General features: G+C 41.1%; 2 protein-coding genes across 2 annotated transcripts in view; both read right to left on the bottom strand.

Moving 5' to 3' along the window:
- The window catches only part of LOC126585314 (TMV resistance protein N-like), a 49131-nt gene extending 33706 nt beyond the window's left edge, over positions 1-15425 (bottom strand). The window contains exon 1 of the mRNA XM_050249706.1: positions 15396-15425. The gene's annotated coding sequence lies outside the window, so the exon portion shown is untranslated. The remainder of the gene's footprint in view (positions 1-15395) is intronic.
- Positions 8149-15420, bottom strand: LOC126584347 (disease resistance protein RPV1-like; the record flags this gene model as incomplete). Its single annotated transcript, XM_050248756.1, has 9 exons — positions 8149-9552; positions 9648-9919; positions 10120-10201; positions 10306-10382; positions 10479-10530; positions 11219-13222; positions 13316-13621; positions 13781-14879; positions 14975-15420. Coding segments are annotated over 9 exons (5709 nt in total), but the record flags the coding sequence as incomplete, so codon positions are not given.
- Positions 15426-15693: the final 268 nt, after the last annotated feature.

Below are 15693 nucleotides of genomic sequence, written 5' to 3'. Positions count from 1 at the left end.
CAAGTCAATTGGGAGAAAATAAATGGATTAGCATGGAAGTACAATATGCTTGAGAATCAAGGAAATCTATATTGATACATTTGATGAGTTAATTGGAGTATCTCACTCGGATTAGACTCGTCATGTCTCGTATCTTCTTCTACTTTTACTTTCCATAATCATAACATCAGTTTTAATTTCACGGCATCTTCGGCATACAACAGGCTGATACCATACTTCTCCACCTTCAAATAGGAAGTGGGTTGGCCGGAAATACTCATTGGCCAGAAATGAACAGAGGCCTCCGTAACAAGTTTGTAAAAATTAGTGGAGTATTTAGCATCTTCTTCAAGTTCAAAGGCATTGTTGGTCACACCATAGATAGAGCAAAACCCAATAAACCATTACGAAACCAGTTCGGGGGAAGGTTGATTATTATTGAAGGTCTGTCATTTTGATTCATGCCCCAGACATCCAATGGTAACCAAAGGCCAAGAAGAGTTTTCCTGTAACATTGGTGGACAATTGGACTATATATTTTAGATCAGTGAAAAGTAGCAACAGAGGGAAGAGAGAGACATACATCATATTTTTCTTCTCTTAACTTCCATGACGCAAGGCAAAGGATCTAGAAAACTCAGGGTTTAAACTATGGTATTCGGGCACAAATAGAACGAGAAACGGTGTTGGCATCATCGTGGACAAGACCTTGACACAAGATGTTGTAGATGTCAAGAGGGTAGGAGATAGAATCATGGCAATCAAGATTGTAATAGGACAAGAACTTATCAATGTGATTAGTTCGTACGCACCTCAAGTAGGGTTGGATACGAGTTCGAAGGAGAAATTTTGGGAAGACCTTGGAGACTTGGTGCAAGGAATTGCTCAGACGGAGAAGTTATTTATAGGAGGAGATTTAAATGGACACGTGGGTAGGGAGACAGGCAACTATGGAGGTTTTCATGGTGGCCATGGTTTTGGGGAGAGAAATGAGGATAGGGAAGCTATCTTGGATTTTGCAATGGCATATGATCTCTTCTTAGCCAACACATTCTTTAAGAAGAGAGAAGAACATGTGATCACCTACAAGAGTGGGTCGTCAAAAACACAAATAGATTTTCTTCTAATGAGGAAAGGGGATCGTATAACTTGTAAGGATTGCAAAGTTATACCAGGAGAGAGCGTGGCTAATCAACATCGCTTGTTGGTGATGGATGTACATATCAAAAGAGTGAGAAAAAAAAAACAAGACTTGGAAGTGCCCAAGGACTAGATGGTGGAATCTAAAAGAAGAAAAATAAGCCATTTTCAAAGAGAAAGTAATCACCCAGTGTGTGTAGGATAGAGAGGGGGAAGCTAACCAAATGTGGGATTCCATGGCTAGTTGTATCCGAAAAGTAGCAAAAGAGGTATTAGGAGAGTCCAAGGGCTTTGCCCCACACCAAAAGGAATTTTGGTGGTGGAATGAGGAGGTACAAACAAAGGTGAAGGCTAAGAATGAATGTTGTAAAGCCTTATACAAGGATAGGATCGATGAAAATGGTGAAAGGTATAGAAAAGCGAAGCAAGAGGCGAAGAAAGCTGTGAGAAAAGCTAAGTTAGCGGCTTATGACGATATCTATAAGCGACTAAATACCAAAGAAGGAGAGTTGGATATCTATAAACTAGCTAGAGCAAGGGAAAAGAAGACAAGAGACCTAAACCAAGTGAGGTGCATCAAGGATGAGGATGGAAAGGTTCTTGCTACAGAGAACGCGGTTAAAGACAGATGGAAAGGTTATTTTCATAATCTTTTCAATGAAGGACATGAAATGAGTGCTTCTTTAGGGGAGTTGAGTAACTCAGAAGAGTGTAGAAACTACTCTTTTTATCGTAGAATCCAGAAGGAAGAAGTGGTTGTAGCTTTGACGATATATCAATCGAAGTGTGGAAAGTTTTGGGAGAGACAGGTATAACATGGCTCACTGACCTTTTCAATAGGATTTTGAAAACGAAGAAGATGCCAAATGAGTGGCGAACGAGCACTTTGTGCCTATCTACAAGAATACGGGCGACGTACAAAATTGCATGAACTATAGGGGTATTAAGCTAATGAGTCATACAATGAAGCTCTGGGAGAGAGTCATTGAGCATAGATTGTGGCAAGAGACACGGGTTTCGGACAACCAATTCGGGTTCATGCCAGGGCGCTCAACCATGGAGGCAATCTATCTCTTACGAAGATTGATGGAAAGATATAGAGATGGGAAAAAGGATTTACACATGGTCTTTATAGATTTGGAAAAAGCGTATGATAGGGTCCCAAGAGACATTCTTTGGAGGATTTTAGAGAAGAAAGGAGTACGAGTAGCATATATCCAAGCTATACAGGATATGTATGAAGGAGCAAAGACTGCCGTAAGAACTCATGAAGGACAAACCGAAAGCTTTCCCATAACTGTAGGATTACATCAAGGCTCATCCTTAAGTCCTTACCTTTTTGCGTTGGTAATGGATGAGTTAACAGGACATATTCAATATGATATTCCTTGGTGTATGCTTTTCGTAGACGATATAGTGTTGATAGATGAAACTCAGGAAGGGGTAAATGCAAAACTTAACCTTTGGAGAGAAGTGTTGGAATATAAAGGTCTTTGCCTAAGCCAATCAAAGGCAGAATATATGGAGTGCAAGTTCAGTGCAAATGGAGGCCAAAACGAGTTAGGGGTGAGGATCGGAGATCAAGAAATACCAAAGAGCGACCGTTTTCGTTACCTAGGATCTATCTTGCAAAAGAACGGAGAATTAGATGGAGATCTTAACCATAGAATACAAGCTGGATGGATGAAGTGGAAGAGTGCATCCGGCGTGTTGTGTGACCGCCGTATGCCACTGAAGCTCAAGGGAAAATTTTATAGGACGGCAATAAGGCCGACGATGTTGTATGGCACAGAATGTTGGGCGGTGAAGCATCAACACGTACACAAAATGGGTGTAGCAGAGATGAGGATGCTTCGTTGGATGTGTGGGCACACAAGAAATGATAAGATTAGGAATGAGGATATCCGGGGTAAAGTAGGAGTAGCTGAAATTGAAGGAAATATGAGAGAAAATCGGTTACGGTGGTTTGGACATGTGCAAAGAAGGCCTACTGACGCTCCGATTAGAAGATGCGACTATGGTACAGAGGTTCAGGGCCGAAGGGGTAGAGGAAGACCTAGGAAAACTTTGGAAGAGACCCTAAGAAAAGACTTAGAGTACTTGGATCTAACGGAGGACATGACACAGGACAGAACACAATGGCGTTCTAAGATTCATATAGCCGATCCCACTCAGTGACTTGGATTTTCCAAGTCTCCAACCGAGAAGTTTTCCTCACTCGGGAAATTAAGGGAACACTACCTCAACCTATATGCTCCACTCACAAAGCTTCAAAATACAAGCTTCAACAAAAGAAAATTCAAAGAACTTAGCGAAGAAGGCTTTGGTGTATTTAACACAATACGTTGAAATGAAGGAAAACTTATTTATTGATATCCCCGATAAGTTACAAATATGTACATATACTTGAGTCAAAATAAACAAACAAGAGGGAGCCTTCACAAAGGTTGCTTAGGAGAAGTCTCAGCAGTCGGTAGAGCCCCAGAAAGAGAAGGCACCGGAGGGGGATCATTCGGAGCCTCAGTACTGGACAGAACCCTAGAAGGAGGAGGCATCAGAGATTGATCATTTGGAGCTTCATTACGCGGTACAGCCCCAGAAGACGAAGGCAATAAATGCCTTTGGAACAAACCCACAAATCTCTGATGATCAAGTAAAACCTGACCATCAGATTCCTTCATCTGGTCAAGCTTCTTCTTCATGTTTGTAGCATAGTCATGTGCGAGCCGGTGCAACTGTTTATTCTCATGCTTGAGCCCTCTAATCTTCTGTTTGAGACTCATCACTTCAGCCGCCAATGATTCAACTTGGCGGGTTCGAGCAAATAGGCGTTGGGCCATATTAGACACAGAACCTGCACACTGAACACTGAGAGCCAGAGAATCCTTAACAGCCAACTCATCAGACCGTTTGGAAAGTAGTCTGTTATCTTTGGGAGTAAGAAGGTTCCTGGCCACTACCGCAGCGGTCATATCATTCTTCATCACGGAATCCCCAACGGTAAAAGGACCAGTAGAGGAGACGAAGGATGGGCGCCATATGTTGTCTAGAGAAGTCGGGGCTGCCTTTTCAACAAGGTTCAAGTCAAAACGACGGTCGGAGGGGCCAGACATTTTCAAAGGTGTTGAAGAGAGAAGAGGTCGGACAAATCAAGATCTTAGAAGTGCAAGAATGGAACTTCTACGGGTGGATATTCAAGTGTGTTTTGGAACTTAATGTCAGCCCCTTTAAAATCTGCACTCGACGAAGCTTCAGAAATCGAAGAGGCGCCTGCTCAGAAATCGAAGAGGCGTTTGCTTTCTCAAAAGCTGGGCTGCTCAGAGACCACGAGGGTCGATCTCAGAAATCGAAGAGGCGTTTGCTTTCTCAAAAGCTGGGCTGCTTACAGACCACGACGGCCGATCTCAGAAATCGAAGAGGCTTGCTTTCTCAAAAGCTGGGCTGCTCAGAGACCACGAGGGCCGATCTCAGAAATCGAAGAGGCACCTACTTTTCCAGCCTTGTCAGCACATGTCACACGCACACTCAGCTTTGCGGAAATTATGGGCATTCTATCGAAGATTTCCGGCGAAGTAGAAAGCACATAAATCGTACTGTTCAATCACCCACTTCCCACACGCAACAGTAGCTCATGGGTACCACAGATAACTTTGCCAAAGTTCTCTGACAAAGTTGAGACACGTGAAGCTTGCAGCTCCCACTACATCGCTCTGACCAAGAAGGGTAAAAGAATAGCAAAGAAACAACACTAACAAAGTTTAGACACATAAATTTTGAAGGTCTAGCTACCATATTATTACCCACAAGGGTAAAGGAACAGTACCACTGCTGGATAATTGGAAAGTCCCGGTGTGTCAACCTCTGTGCTTCGTGGCAAGGTAGACTAGCAAACATGCCCAACCTTTACTCACATTCGAGAAAACACTCCCAACAAGATTGCTTGCTCCAAAATCGAAGAGGCACCGCCCTCCGAATCTCGAGAGCCAGACTCCCAACATGATTACTTTCTCAAAAATCGAAGAGAGGGTAAAGGAACAGTACCACTACTGGATAATTGGAAAGTCCCTGTGTGTTAACCTCTGTACTTCGTGGCAAGGTAGACTAGCAAACATGCCCAACCTTTACTCACATTCGAGAAAACACTCCCAACAAGATTGCTTGCTCCAAAATCGAAGAGGCACCGCCCTCCGAATCTCGAGAGCCAGACTCCCAACATGATTACTTTCTCAAAAATCGAAGAGAGGGTAAAGGAACAGTACCACTGCTGGATAATTGGAAAGTCCCTGTGTGTCAACCTCTGTGCTTCGTGGCAAGGTAGACTAGCAAACATGCCCAACCTTTACTCACATTCGAGAAAACACTCCCAACAAGATTGCTTGCTCCAAAATCGAAGAGGCACCGCCCTCCGAATCTCGAGAGCCAGACTCCCAACATGATTACTTTCTCAAAAATCGAAGAGAGGGTAAAGGAACAGTACCACTACTGGATAATTAGAAAGTCCCTGTGTGTTAACCTCTGTACTTCGTGGCAAGGTAGACTAGCAAACATGCCCAACCTTTACTCACATTCGAGAAAACACTCCCAACAAGATTGCTTGCTCCAAAATCGAAGAGGCACCGCCCTCCGAATCTCGAGAGCCAGACTCCCAACATGATTACTTTCTCAAAAATCGAAGAGAGGGTAAAGGAACAGTACCACTGCTGGATAATTGGAAAGTCCCTGTGTGTCAACCTCTGTGCTTCGTGGCAAGGTAGACTAGCAAACATGCCCAACCTTTACTCACATTCGAGAAAACACTCCCAACAAGATTGCTTGCTCCAAAATTGAAGAGGCACCGCCCTCCGAATCTCGAGAGCCAGACTCCCAACATGATTACTTTCTCAAAAATCGAAGAGACACCGCTCTCCAAATCTCGAGAGCCAGACCCCCAACAGGATTGCTTTCTCAAAAATCGAAGAGGCATCGTTCTCCGAATCTCGAGAGCCAGATCCCCGACAGGATTGCTTGTTCGAAAACCGAAGAGGCACCACTTTCCCAACTTCAAGAGCTGGACCTCCTTGGATAAAGCTTGTCTATAATCTTCACACGCAACATCAGCTTTCCAGATACCACAGACCACTTTTTCAAAGTGCTCTGACAGAGTTAAAACATGTGAAGCTGGCAGCTCCCACTACCGTGCTATGACCAAGCAGGGTAAAGGAATAGCATTATTACTTGATGTTAGGGAGACTCCTATATATGTCGACCTCCATCCCCAACGGACAGGCAGACCTGCAAAAATGCTCAACCCCTCCTCTTATCTGAGAGGGCACTCCCAACGAAGCCTTTCGAAATATTCAGCTTTCTTTCCCCCCGATAACACCTCTGTAAACAAGCTATACTAGAGCAAGAATATCTCATATCATCAGGGTTAAAAGTAAGAGTATCCCATATCATGTTTTTTCCCTGTCTTTTCCTTTGGCCTTGTTCTTACCTGCAAGACAAAGAGAAAGAGAGCAATCAGTCAGCACTTGGAATCAAGCTTCCAGCCAGGAACTGACTGCCTGGAACCCCTTACCTGATTACTTACCTGGCATTGCTCTCGAGTACTCATCATCAATATCTTAGGCTTCCAGGGAAGATACCGCATCTGTCTGAGGAACAGATAGGGCAAGTGAGAAGGATACAAGGAAGCATGTGGAGACAAGCGTAACAGCACACGTGTCGATACATCCACTACTCTGTCAAAAGCAAAAGTATCCCATATCAGCAGGGTCGAACGTACTCTAGATTTGATGGACTTGTTTTGACCCTCAAATTCTTCAGTCGGCCTTATACTCTGGAGGAAACCAGAAAACCCTCCAGCCCAGTTCAAGAATAAGCTTGTGGAAAGTTACTTCTTCAAAAGCAAAAGTATCCAATATCATCTCTTCTCATTTTTCTTCTCTTTATCCTTCATGCTGCCTGCAAGATAGGGAGAATGTGAACAATCAGCCGGAGCTCTGATTGCTTACCTTGTCTGTCACCTCTTTCAGCAGATCCCCTAACTCGGCGACTTGGGGGACTCCTACTACATGGTTTGTATCGCGCTTGACCAAGCCTGAAACTACAAGTAAGCTTCAAGTGAAATTGATACATTACCTTGTGCATCTCCACCAGTTACAGATACCACCCTGGATGGAGGAAGAGTACTACTAGAGAAGATGCCACACCTACCTATGAGACAGATAAGGCAAGTCAAGACGATACCACACTCCGGTACTTAGAAGTTTCGTGGTTACGAGATCATTCTCCCACAATATTTCCTAATGTCATTTGTACTAAATCATTCATTTGTACTCACTAAAGGACAGCTTGAACCTATGTACTTGTGTAAACCCTTCACAATTAATGAGAACTCCTCTATTCCGTGGACGTAGCCAATCTGGGTGAACCACGTACATCTTGTGTTTGCTTTCCTATCTCTATCCATTTATATACTTATCCACACTAATGACCGGAGCAATCTAGCGAAGATCACAAAAAGTGACCCTTTTCGCTACCTAGGATCTATCTTGCAAAAGAACGGAGAATTAGATGGAGATCTCAACCATAGAATACAAGCTGGATGGAGGAAGTGTAAGAGTGCATCCGGCGTGTTGTGTGACCGTCGTAGGCCACTGAAGCTCAAGGGAAAATTTTATAGGACGGCAATAAGGCCAGCGATGTTGTATGGCACATAATGTTGGGCGGTGAAGCATCAACACGTACACAAAATGGGTGTAGTGGAGATGAGGATGCTTCGTGGGATGTGTGACTACGGGACAGAGGTTCAGGGCCGAAGGGGTAGAGGAAGACCTAGGAAAACTTTGGAAGAGACCCTAAGAAAAGACTTGAGTACTTGGATCTAACGGAGGACATGACACAAAACCGAGCGCAATGGCGTTCTAGGATTCATATAGCCGACCCCACTTAGTAGAAAAAGGCTTTGTTGTTGTTGTTGTTGTTGTTGTTAACTTCCGTGACGCACTTGCAACTCGCAAAATTCTAAGTTGTGCATCAGCCATTATGTTGCTCCTTGCATTGTGCTCTAAATTTATGCAGTCAAAAAAGTTGTATTTCTTGACAAAATTTATCCCAACCTTGCGTGAGTGTTGTCCTTGAACTTGACAGTGTCTTTAGTGATGTGCAACCTTCTGCTTCAAGATATACTAGCACTGGGAGCTCTGGTAAAGACTGAAGCATCTTGCAATTGGTTAACCACAGGCGAGACAGACGAGGTGCTTCTTTGATGCATGCAGGTATGCTCCTAATCAGGGTTTCACTCAGATTTACCTCTTTCAATGAAGCTGAGCAAACGAGACTATCAGGGATTTCTGATATACCGCTGCGACCAAGGTTTAGTACTTCCGAAGAGATCAAACTGACAGTGCCGAAAGGTAATTCTTTGAGTTTCTGACAAGCATAAAAGTTGAGAGTTACAAGATTTTTTAAATTGTAGATGCTGCTTGGGACAACCTCAAAGTTCCCGCAAAGATGGAGATCAAATGTTTGAAGCCCAATTAGATTATCAATCGAACAAGGAAGCTTTTTAACCGCAGTCCCTTTGAAACAAAGAAACTCCAGATGTTCCATTGGCTCCAATATTTCTGGGAAGTATTCGAATCTAGAGCAACCAGAGAGATCAAGTCCCTCAAGACATTTCAACTTAAAAATGCTCGTTGGGAAACTTTCAAGCCTTTTGCAACCTTTTAATTGAAATGTTTTGAGAACAGGGAGAAATTCGATTGTTGAGTGTAGCTCTTTAATAGCTGTTTCTTCTAAACTAAGAAACTCCAAATGTTCCTTTGGATCCAAGATGACTGGGAAGTATTTAAATCTAGAGCAACCAGTGAGATCGAGTTCCTTAAGAGAATTCAACTTGCAAATGCCAATTGGGAGACTCCCAAGCTTTTGGCAATCCTTTAGTTTAACTGTAGTGAGACTAAAGAGGTGCGCCATTGATGATACAGGCAATAATTTTGTTGATGTCCTAGCCAAATCTAACACACTAATATCCTTGGGAAGCTCGGAAAACTCGCCAAGAGATAAGCAGTGATCTAGACTAAAAGTACCAGAGACTTTCAGATTACAAGTGCTGCTTGGAAGTTTCTCAAGTTCTTTACAATCCTCAATATTAAACTCAGAAATTCTTTCATTAGACCAAACTGATAATGGCAACTCCTTTATACCAGAGCTTTGTAAACTTAAGAATTCGATATTGCCTGGCATCTCTAGGAGATAATTGAGACTCTTGCACCATCCAAGTTGAACATAAGTAAGCTTGTCTAGAAATTGAAAATACGAAGGAATTTCAACCAAACTTGTACAACCAAAAAGATTTAGATACTCAATCTTCAAACACTGAGAGAGATTTGGAATTTCAGTCAAATTGCTAGAGTAACTAAGATCAAGCACTTTTAAGCTCATAAGATTCTGTTACAAATGAAAGAGAAATAGTAAGAATTAATACTTTAGATTGAACAACATTCTGCCCTGCATGTTATAAGAAGTAAAATAAGCATATGTACCTGGCCTTTCTTCCAAAGTTGATCAACTAGGATGTGGGGCATTCGAAGCTCAACAAGATTTTTTAGAGAAAATTTTGACGGCAAAGATTTGAAAGGAAATCCACAGCAGTAAAGATAACAAAGAGAATTGGGAAGATCTAGAGAAAAGTTTAATTGGCCACAGCTAGAATTATCAACATTTAGGAACTTCGGTTGATTCATTTTTTTGAAATCTGCATGATTCAAGTGTTGTTCTTCAATCTCAGATATGTTAAAGAAAACGGCTTCAACAGCTGAAGTTCCTTGTCAATCAAGAGCAAATTATAAATTTGAATACAATACACAACAAAAGTTAACCAGAATTACATTTATAAGAATTTAACTTATTATAAATGAGTTTCTAATAGAAAGTTAATGACATTCTGTAAAGTTAATGCATTTGGCTTATACCATATTATCTTTCAATACATGATAGACATCCTTAGCATTGAACAACCTCTTACGTTTTCCAGGCTCTTCAACGCATTGTTCACGAACAATTGCCCGACCCATTTCCTGAAGCAAATCATGCATCTCTATGGTTTCCCGGGTTGAATCAATTGATATGAGAGACTTGTCAATGAGAACTCTAAAACTAAGGCGGGTGTCCTCACCTCTGAAACTAATAAACACATCATACTCTCGGGAGGAGAGGGTCTAGATAAAGGAGGAGAAGAAGAAGATGAAGCCATATCTCCCTATCCACAACCTGCACACCTACAAGTCAAAACATGCAAATTGGCTGTATATGAATAAGAAATGAGTGATCTTTCGACAGATAATTTATGCAACAGAAAAAGTCAGTTGGATTACCTCCGGAGTCCAGACCAAGATAGAAGTTGCCAAATATTACGACCAAAACAACCTAATTAAGAAGGCGTTGCACTGATCACGACGAAATTAAGCATGAGAGCTAGAAAGCAGTTGCAGAGATCCCTTTATGTTTTAACAATTGTAGTGACTATTTGCACAAGAACAATGTAGGAAAATCACCAGACGTTAACAACCAAAAAAGTTAAACTTAAAACTAAAATTAAAAAAATAGAAACTTCCAAGGAATTCAAGCCATGCAACTCTGACTATCTGGTGGCAACTCAACAAAACTGCACAAATTTAAAATTATCATGACAACATAACGAGGCCCTTTCGCACGGTTTTCGAACATTTTGCTCTTTGTTTTTCTCTTCGCAAAATTCTCAGTCTTCCAGCTTGACGTGTGCTCTATAGAAGACCATACTTTTTCAATGGAGAAAAAAAAAATTCCAATTTATACGCTATTTGGTAGTTCAACTAATTTCATGAAATGTTTGAGGTAGAATACGTACCTTAAATCGTATTACAATCAAATTTCGGACGGGAATGATTTGTTTTATTTCTTTCGGTACATGGGAGAGCAGAAAGCACAAAACAAGAAAGACTACCACAGTTTTTAAATTAGACTACCAAGTCTACAATAGTTTTTTCTCTACAATCGAGCATAGTTGATCTTGCACCTCGAGTTTTGTTCCCTTTCGGGTACTGGTCATCCCCTTGTTTCTTACAAGAACTCAAAGTATCACTTCCGCTTGCTTAGTATCTTCAGCATACAACAGGCGGACTCCACACCTTTTTACCTTCACTGTGTATGAGTTAAGCGGTCTGTCATGATGATCTTTGGGGTAGAACTCAACAGATGCCTCAGTGACACCATTGTGAAGAGCAGTAGAGCATTGTGCTCCCCCCACAAGGTCAAATGTATTATACCACACAAACACGTGGTCCGAATTGAAATTGTAGCCGTTGCTTTCTTCACCTTGGGTTTCACCCCACAGTCGATCACACAAACGACAGCTAAATTCATGGCTTTTACCACTATTCCCTTTGAGTGTGGATTTACATCCGAACTCCAATCCTTGTTCAACATTATAGTTGTCAAATTCAACAAGAAGAGAGAAAACGAAGCCCAAGAAGTCTGACCCAAAACAATTTGGAGGAAGACGGATATTTATCGAAGATCCCTCATTTTGAGCTCCGGACCAATTAGGAATTTCATTTCCTGGACATACAATGGTAACTAAAGAATTTCCATCCAACGATTCCACATTGTGTGACGCCGCCATTCGCAAAATTCGAAGATGTGCGTCGTCCATTATGCTGTTCCGCGCATTCTCATCCAATTTCAAGCAACCAGAAAATATAAGTTTCTCGGGGATCCTTCCATAAACTCCATGTTCATAATCATCACGACCTTGTACAAGTTGAGTCCTTAAACTTGACACTTTCTCCAGAGAAGTGCAACCATGTGCTTCCAGCCAACGTACCCCTGGGAGCTCGGGTAAAGATCGAAGGCTTTTGCAATTATTTAACAACAGGCAAGACAGCCGAGAAGCTTGTTTGATGCTTGCTGGTATCCACTTAACCATGGTTCCTCTTAGATCTAATCCTCGTAATGAGGTTAAGCAAACGAGGCGATCAGGGATTTCTAATATACCGGAATAACTGAGAGTTGCTTCTTCCAAATCGTTCAAGCCAAATGCGGATGAAGGCAATTTTATAAGTTTAGAACAGCCATCAAAGCTGAGAGTTCTAAGACAGTTTAAATTGTACATGCTGCTTGGGACAAACTCAAGCTTCTTGCACAGACGGAGATCTAATGTTTCAAGCCCAATTAGATTTTCGATTGATGAGGGCAGCTCTTTAACTGCTGTCCTTCTTAAACTAAGAAACTCTAGACGTTCCATAGGCTCCAAGATTTCAGGGAAACAGTTGAATCTACAGCACTCTTTCAGGTTAAGCTTCCAAAGGGATTTCAACTTACAAATGCTCTTCGGGAGACTCATGAATCTTTGGCAATTTTTCAAGTCAATGATTAGGAGATGAGAGAGAAATTCGATTGATGAAGGTAGCTCTTTAACTGCTGTTCCCTTTAATGAAAGAAACTTCAGATGTTCCATAGGCTCCAAAATTTCTGGGAAGCATTCAAATTTAGAGCAACCAGTGAGATCAAGTCCCTCAAGACATTTCAACTTACATATGCTCGTAGGGAGACTGACGAGACTTTTGCAATCTTTCAGTCCAATTTCAGTAAGACCAAAGAGACACTCAATTGATGAAGGCAATGTTTCTATTGCTGTCCCATTCAAAAATAACTCTTGTATATCCCTAGGAAGCTCCCAAACCTTGCGAAGTGATGAGCAGCCCTCTATACTAAACCGAAAGGGGAATTTCAGCTTGCAACTGCAGCTTGGAAGATTCTCAAGATCTTTACAAAAATCGATATCCAGGTGAGAAAGATTTTCGTTTGACCAAACTGATGAAGGCAATTCCTTTATTGCAGTCTCTGACAAATATAAGGTTTTAATGCTAATTGGCAACTCCGGAAGATATTTGAGATTCGAGCATCCTCTCAGCCCAAGAAAACTAAGTTTGTCAAGATATTGAAAATACGAAGGAATTTCAACCAAACTTTTACAGCAACCAAGATTTATATGTTCAATTTTTCGACTCAGGGAGAGATCTGGAATTTCAGTCAGGCGTTTGGAGAAGCTAAAATCAATCACTTTTAAATTCGCAAGTTTCTGTAGAAAGAAAAGAGGAATGACAAGAATGCATAACAAAGCCAGATAATTCCACACTAAGTTTTTGACAAGAACTAAAATAAGAATATATACCTGGCCTTTACTCCAAAGCTGTTCGACTTGACTGTGGGCCATTTGAATGTTAACGAGATTCTGAGGAGAAAATTTTGATGGAAAATATTTCAAAGGGTATCCCTCCCAGTGAAGATAACTAAGCGTATCGGGAAGAGACTGAAGACCTTCAGGAAGGTACAATTTGCTGCACTTATTGTCCAAGCTAGAAGAATTATAGATCTCCAGCACTCTCAGATTATACATCTTTTTGAAGGCTGCGGGATTCAAGTGTAGCTCTTTAATCTTAGACATATTAAAGAATATGCATTCAACTGTTGCAGTTCCCTGACAAACAAAAGACCAGAAGTATAAACGAGGATGCTAGAATATTCTGATTTTTTTTTAATCATAAATGAGTTACTTCTTGGTGTCTTTCATAGAATTCAAGATTTTTTTTTTTTTTTTTTATAGAAAAAGAAAAAAAATCTTGCATTTGGCTCTTACTGTATTATTCTTCAATACATGAGAGACATCCTCCTCAGTGAATAACCTACTGCGTTTTCCGGGCTCCTCAATACACTGCTCACGAACCATTTCCAGTCCCATTTCTTGTAGTAAATCATGCATTTCTAGGCAGTTCATCTCTGAAATTGAAATGAGAGACTTATCAATGAGAACTTTAATACCTCCTGCAAAAAAACCACGAATATCTAACATTTCTTTTGCAAGACGTATATCCATCCCTTTGTAAAAACATGCTATATCAAGAAATATCTCCTTTGCATTTTTTTCTAATCCATCGAAACTTAGTCTCAACACATTCTGAATTTTATGGTTGGGAAACTTTTTCAACTCGTTCAATTGATCTTCCCAGTCTTGTTTGCTCTCACAGTGAAGGAATAAGGAGCCCAAAATTATAAGAGCTAGTGGTATGCCTCCAGCATAATCGACCACCATTCTTGACAACTCTGTATAATATGACCCCATAGAGTCATTTTTGAAAGCGTGCAAATGAAAGAGCTGAAGAGCTTCATCACACCTTAATCCCTCAACCTTGAATATCTTGTCAGCATCAGCCATTTTCTTAAGTAGTCGTCTGTCTCTAGTTGTTATAATGATTCGACTTCCGCAACCAAACTGAATATCATCACCAACTAGAAGTTCCAATTGGCTTGAATCATTCACATCGTCAAGAACAATGAGTACCTTTGTACGGCTGAGCCTTTCTCGAACAAAACTTCGTCCTATAGATGGAGTGTCAATATTTAGATCTTTTTCGTTTAGTATCTCACGAAGAAGTACATTCCGCAAGTGCTTTAGTCCATGTCTTTCTGACTCCTCCCTCACATTTGGAAGAAAACATGAAGCCTCAAATTTAGAAGTGAGTCGGTGAAAAACAGCTTCAGCAAGGGTAGTCTTGCCAATACCACCCATTCCCCAAATACCCACAGTGCAAACATCTGGTGAATCAATGCATAATAATGATTCAATTTGCTCAATTTGGATTTCAATTCCGACCAGGCCCTTTAAGTTGCTTGACGATTTGTGATTCAATTTGCTCAAAACATCTTGGGCAACTTTCTCAACAAAATCGGCCTCTGTCCTGGAAAATATGATTGTGCAGCACAAACAGTATGTATTTAGTATGCCTTAAAAATTATTGTAGTAGAAATTGAAACAAGTTAGATGGTTAGTTACCCTGTTTTGTTTGAGGCATCAAACCCAGAGATATCGGCTGCATCCGTCAAAGCAGCCCTCCACTTGAGCACCTTGTCCATACTGTCCTTGAAACGTTGTTCAAGTTGAGCAAATGCATCTCCATAACTCCCCTGCTGTTTTCGTACATGGGATGGATCTACGCCGTAAAAAATGGGTACAACAATCTGTCCGTATCTATCCTTGCATTCTAGTATATGCGCAAGTTCCTCCAAACACCATGTGGAAGAAGCATAGTTTTTCGAGAAAATGACGACCGAAAGCTTTGATTTTTCGATTGCTTCTAGAAGGTTGGGTGCAATTTTATCCCCACTCTCAAGCTTGTAATCAATGTAGGTCTCAATTTTCTTCCGAACTAAAGCGGAATAGAGATGGCTGGTGAAAGTATCGCGGGTGTCAACACCTCTGAAACTAAGAAACACATCATACTTTTCTTGACAGACGGTATCCGAAGCAGAAGAAGAATCAGCCATATCATTCATAAACTGCAAACCCACAAGTCAAAGCATCATACTTTCACCATAACCAAGCTCATTTTTGCCAAATTCATACATAATACATATTGATTTTACCATTTTTTCTTTTCAATAACCGAAATAAATTACAACGAAGATCCTCTCCGGATCTTAAACCAGAAATTTACCATCTTTTTTACTATATTAAAGATACAACAAGAGATTGTGTTGTCATACAGAACTGTC

Source organism: Malus sylvestris, chromosome 10 (assembly GCF_916048215.2).
Source record: "Malus sylvestris chromosome 10, drMalSylv7.2, whole genome shotgun sequence".
NCBI lineage: Eukaryota > Viridiplantae > Streptophyta > Magnoliopsida > Rosales > Rosaceae > Malus > Malus sylvestris.
The sequence above is the reverse complement of the archived record's forward strand: the minus strand, read 5'-3'. Positions and strand labels throughout refer to the sequence as shown.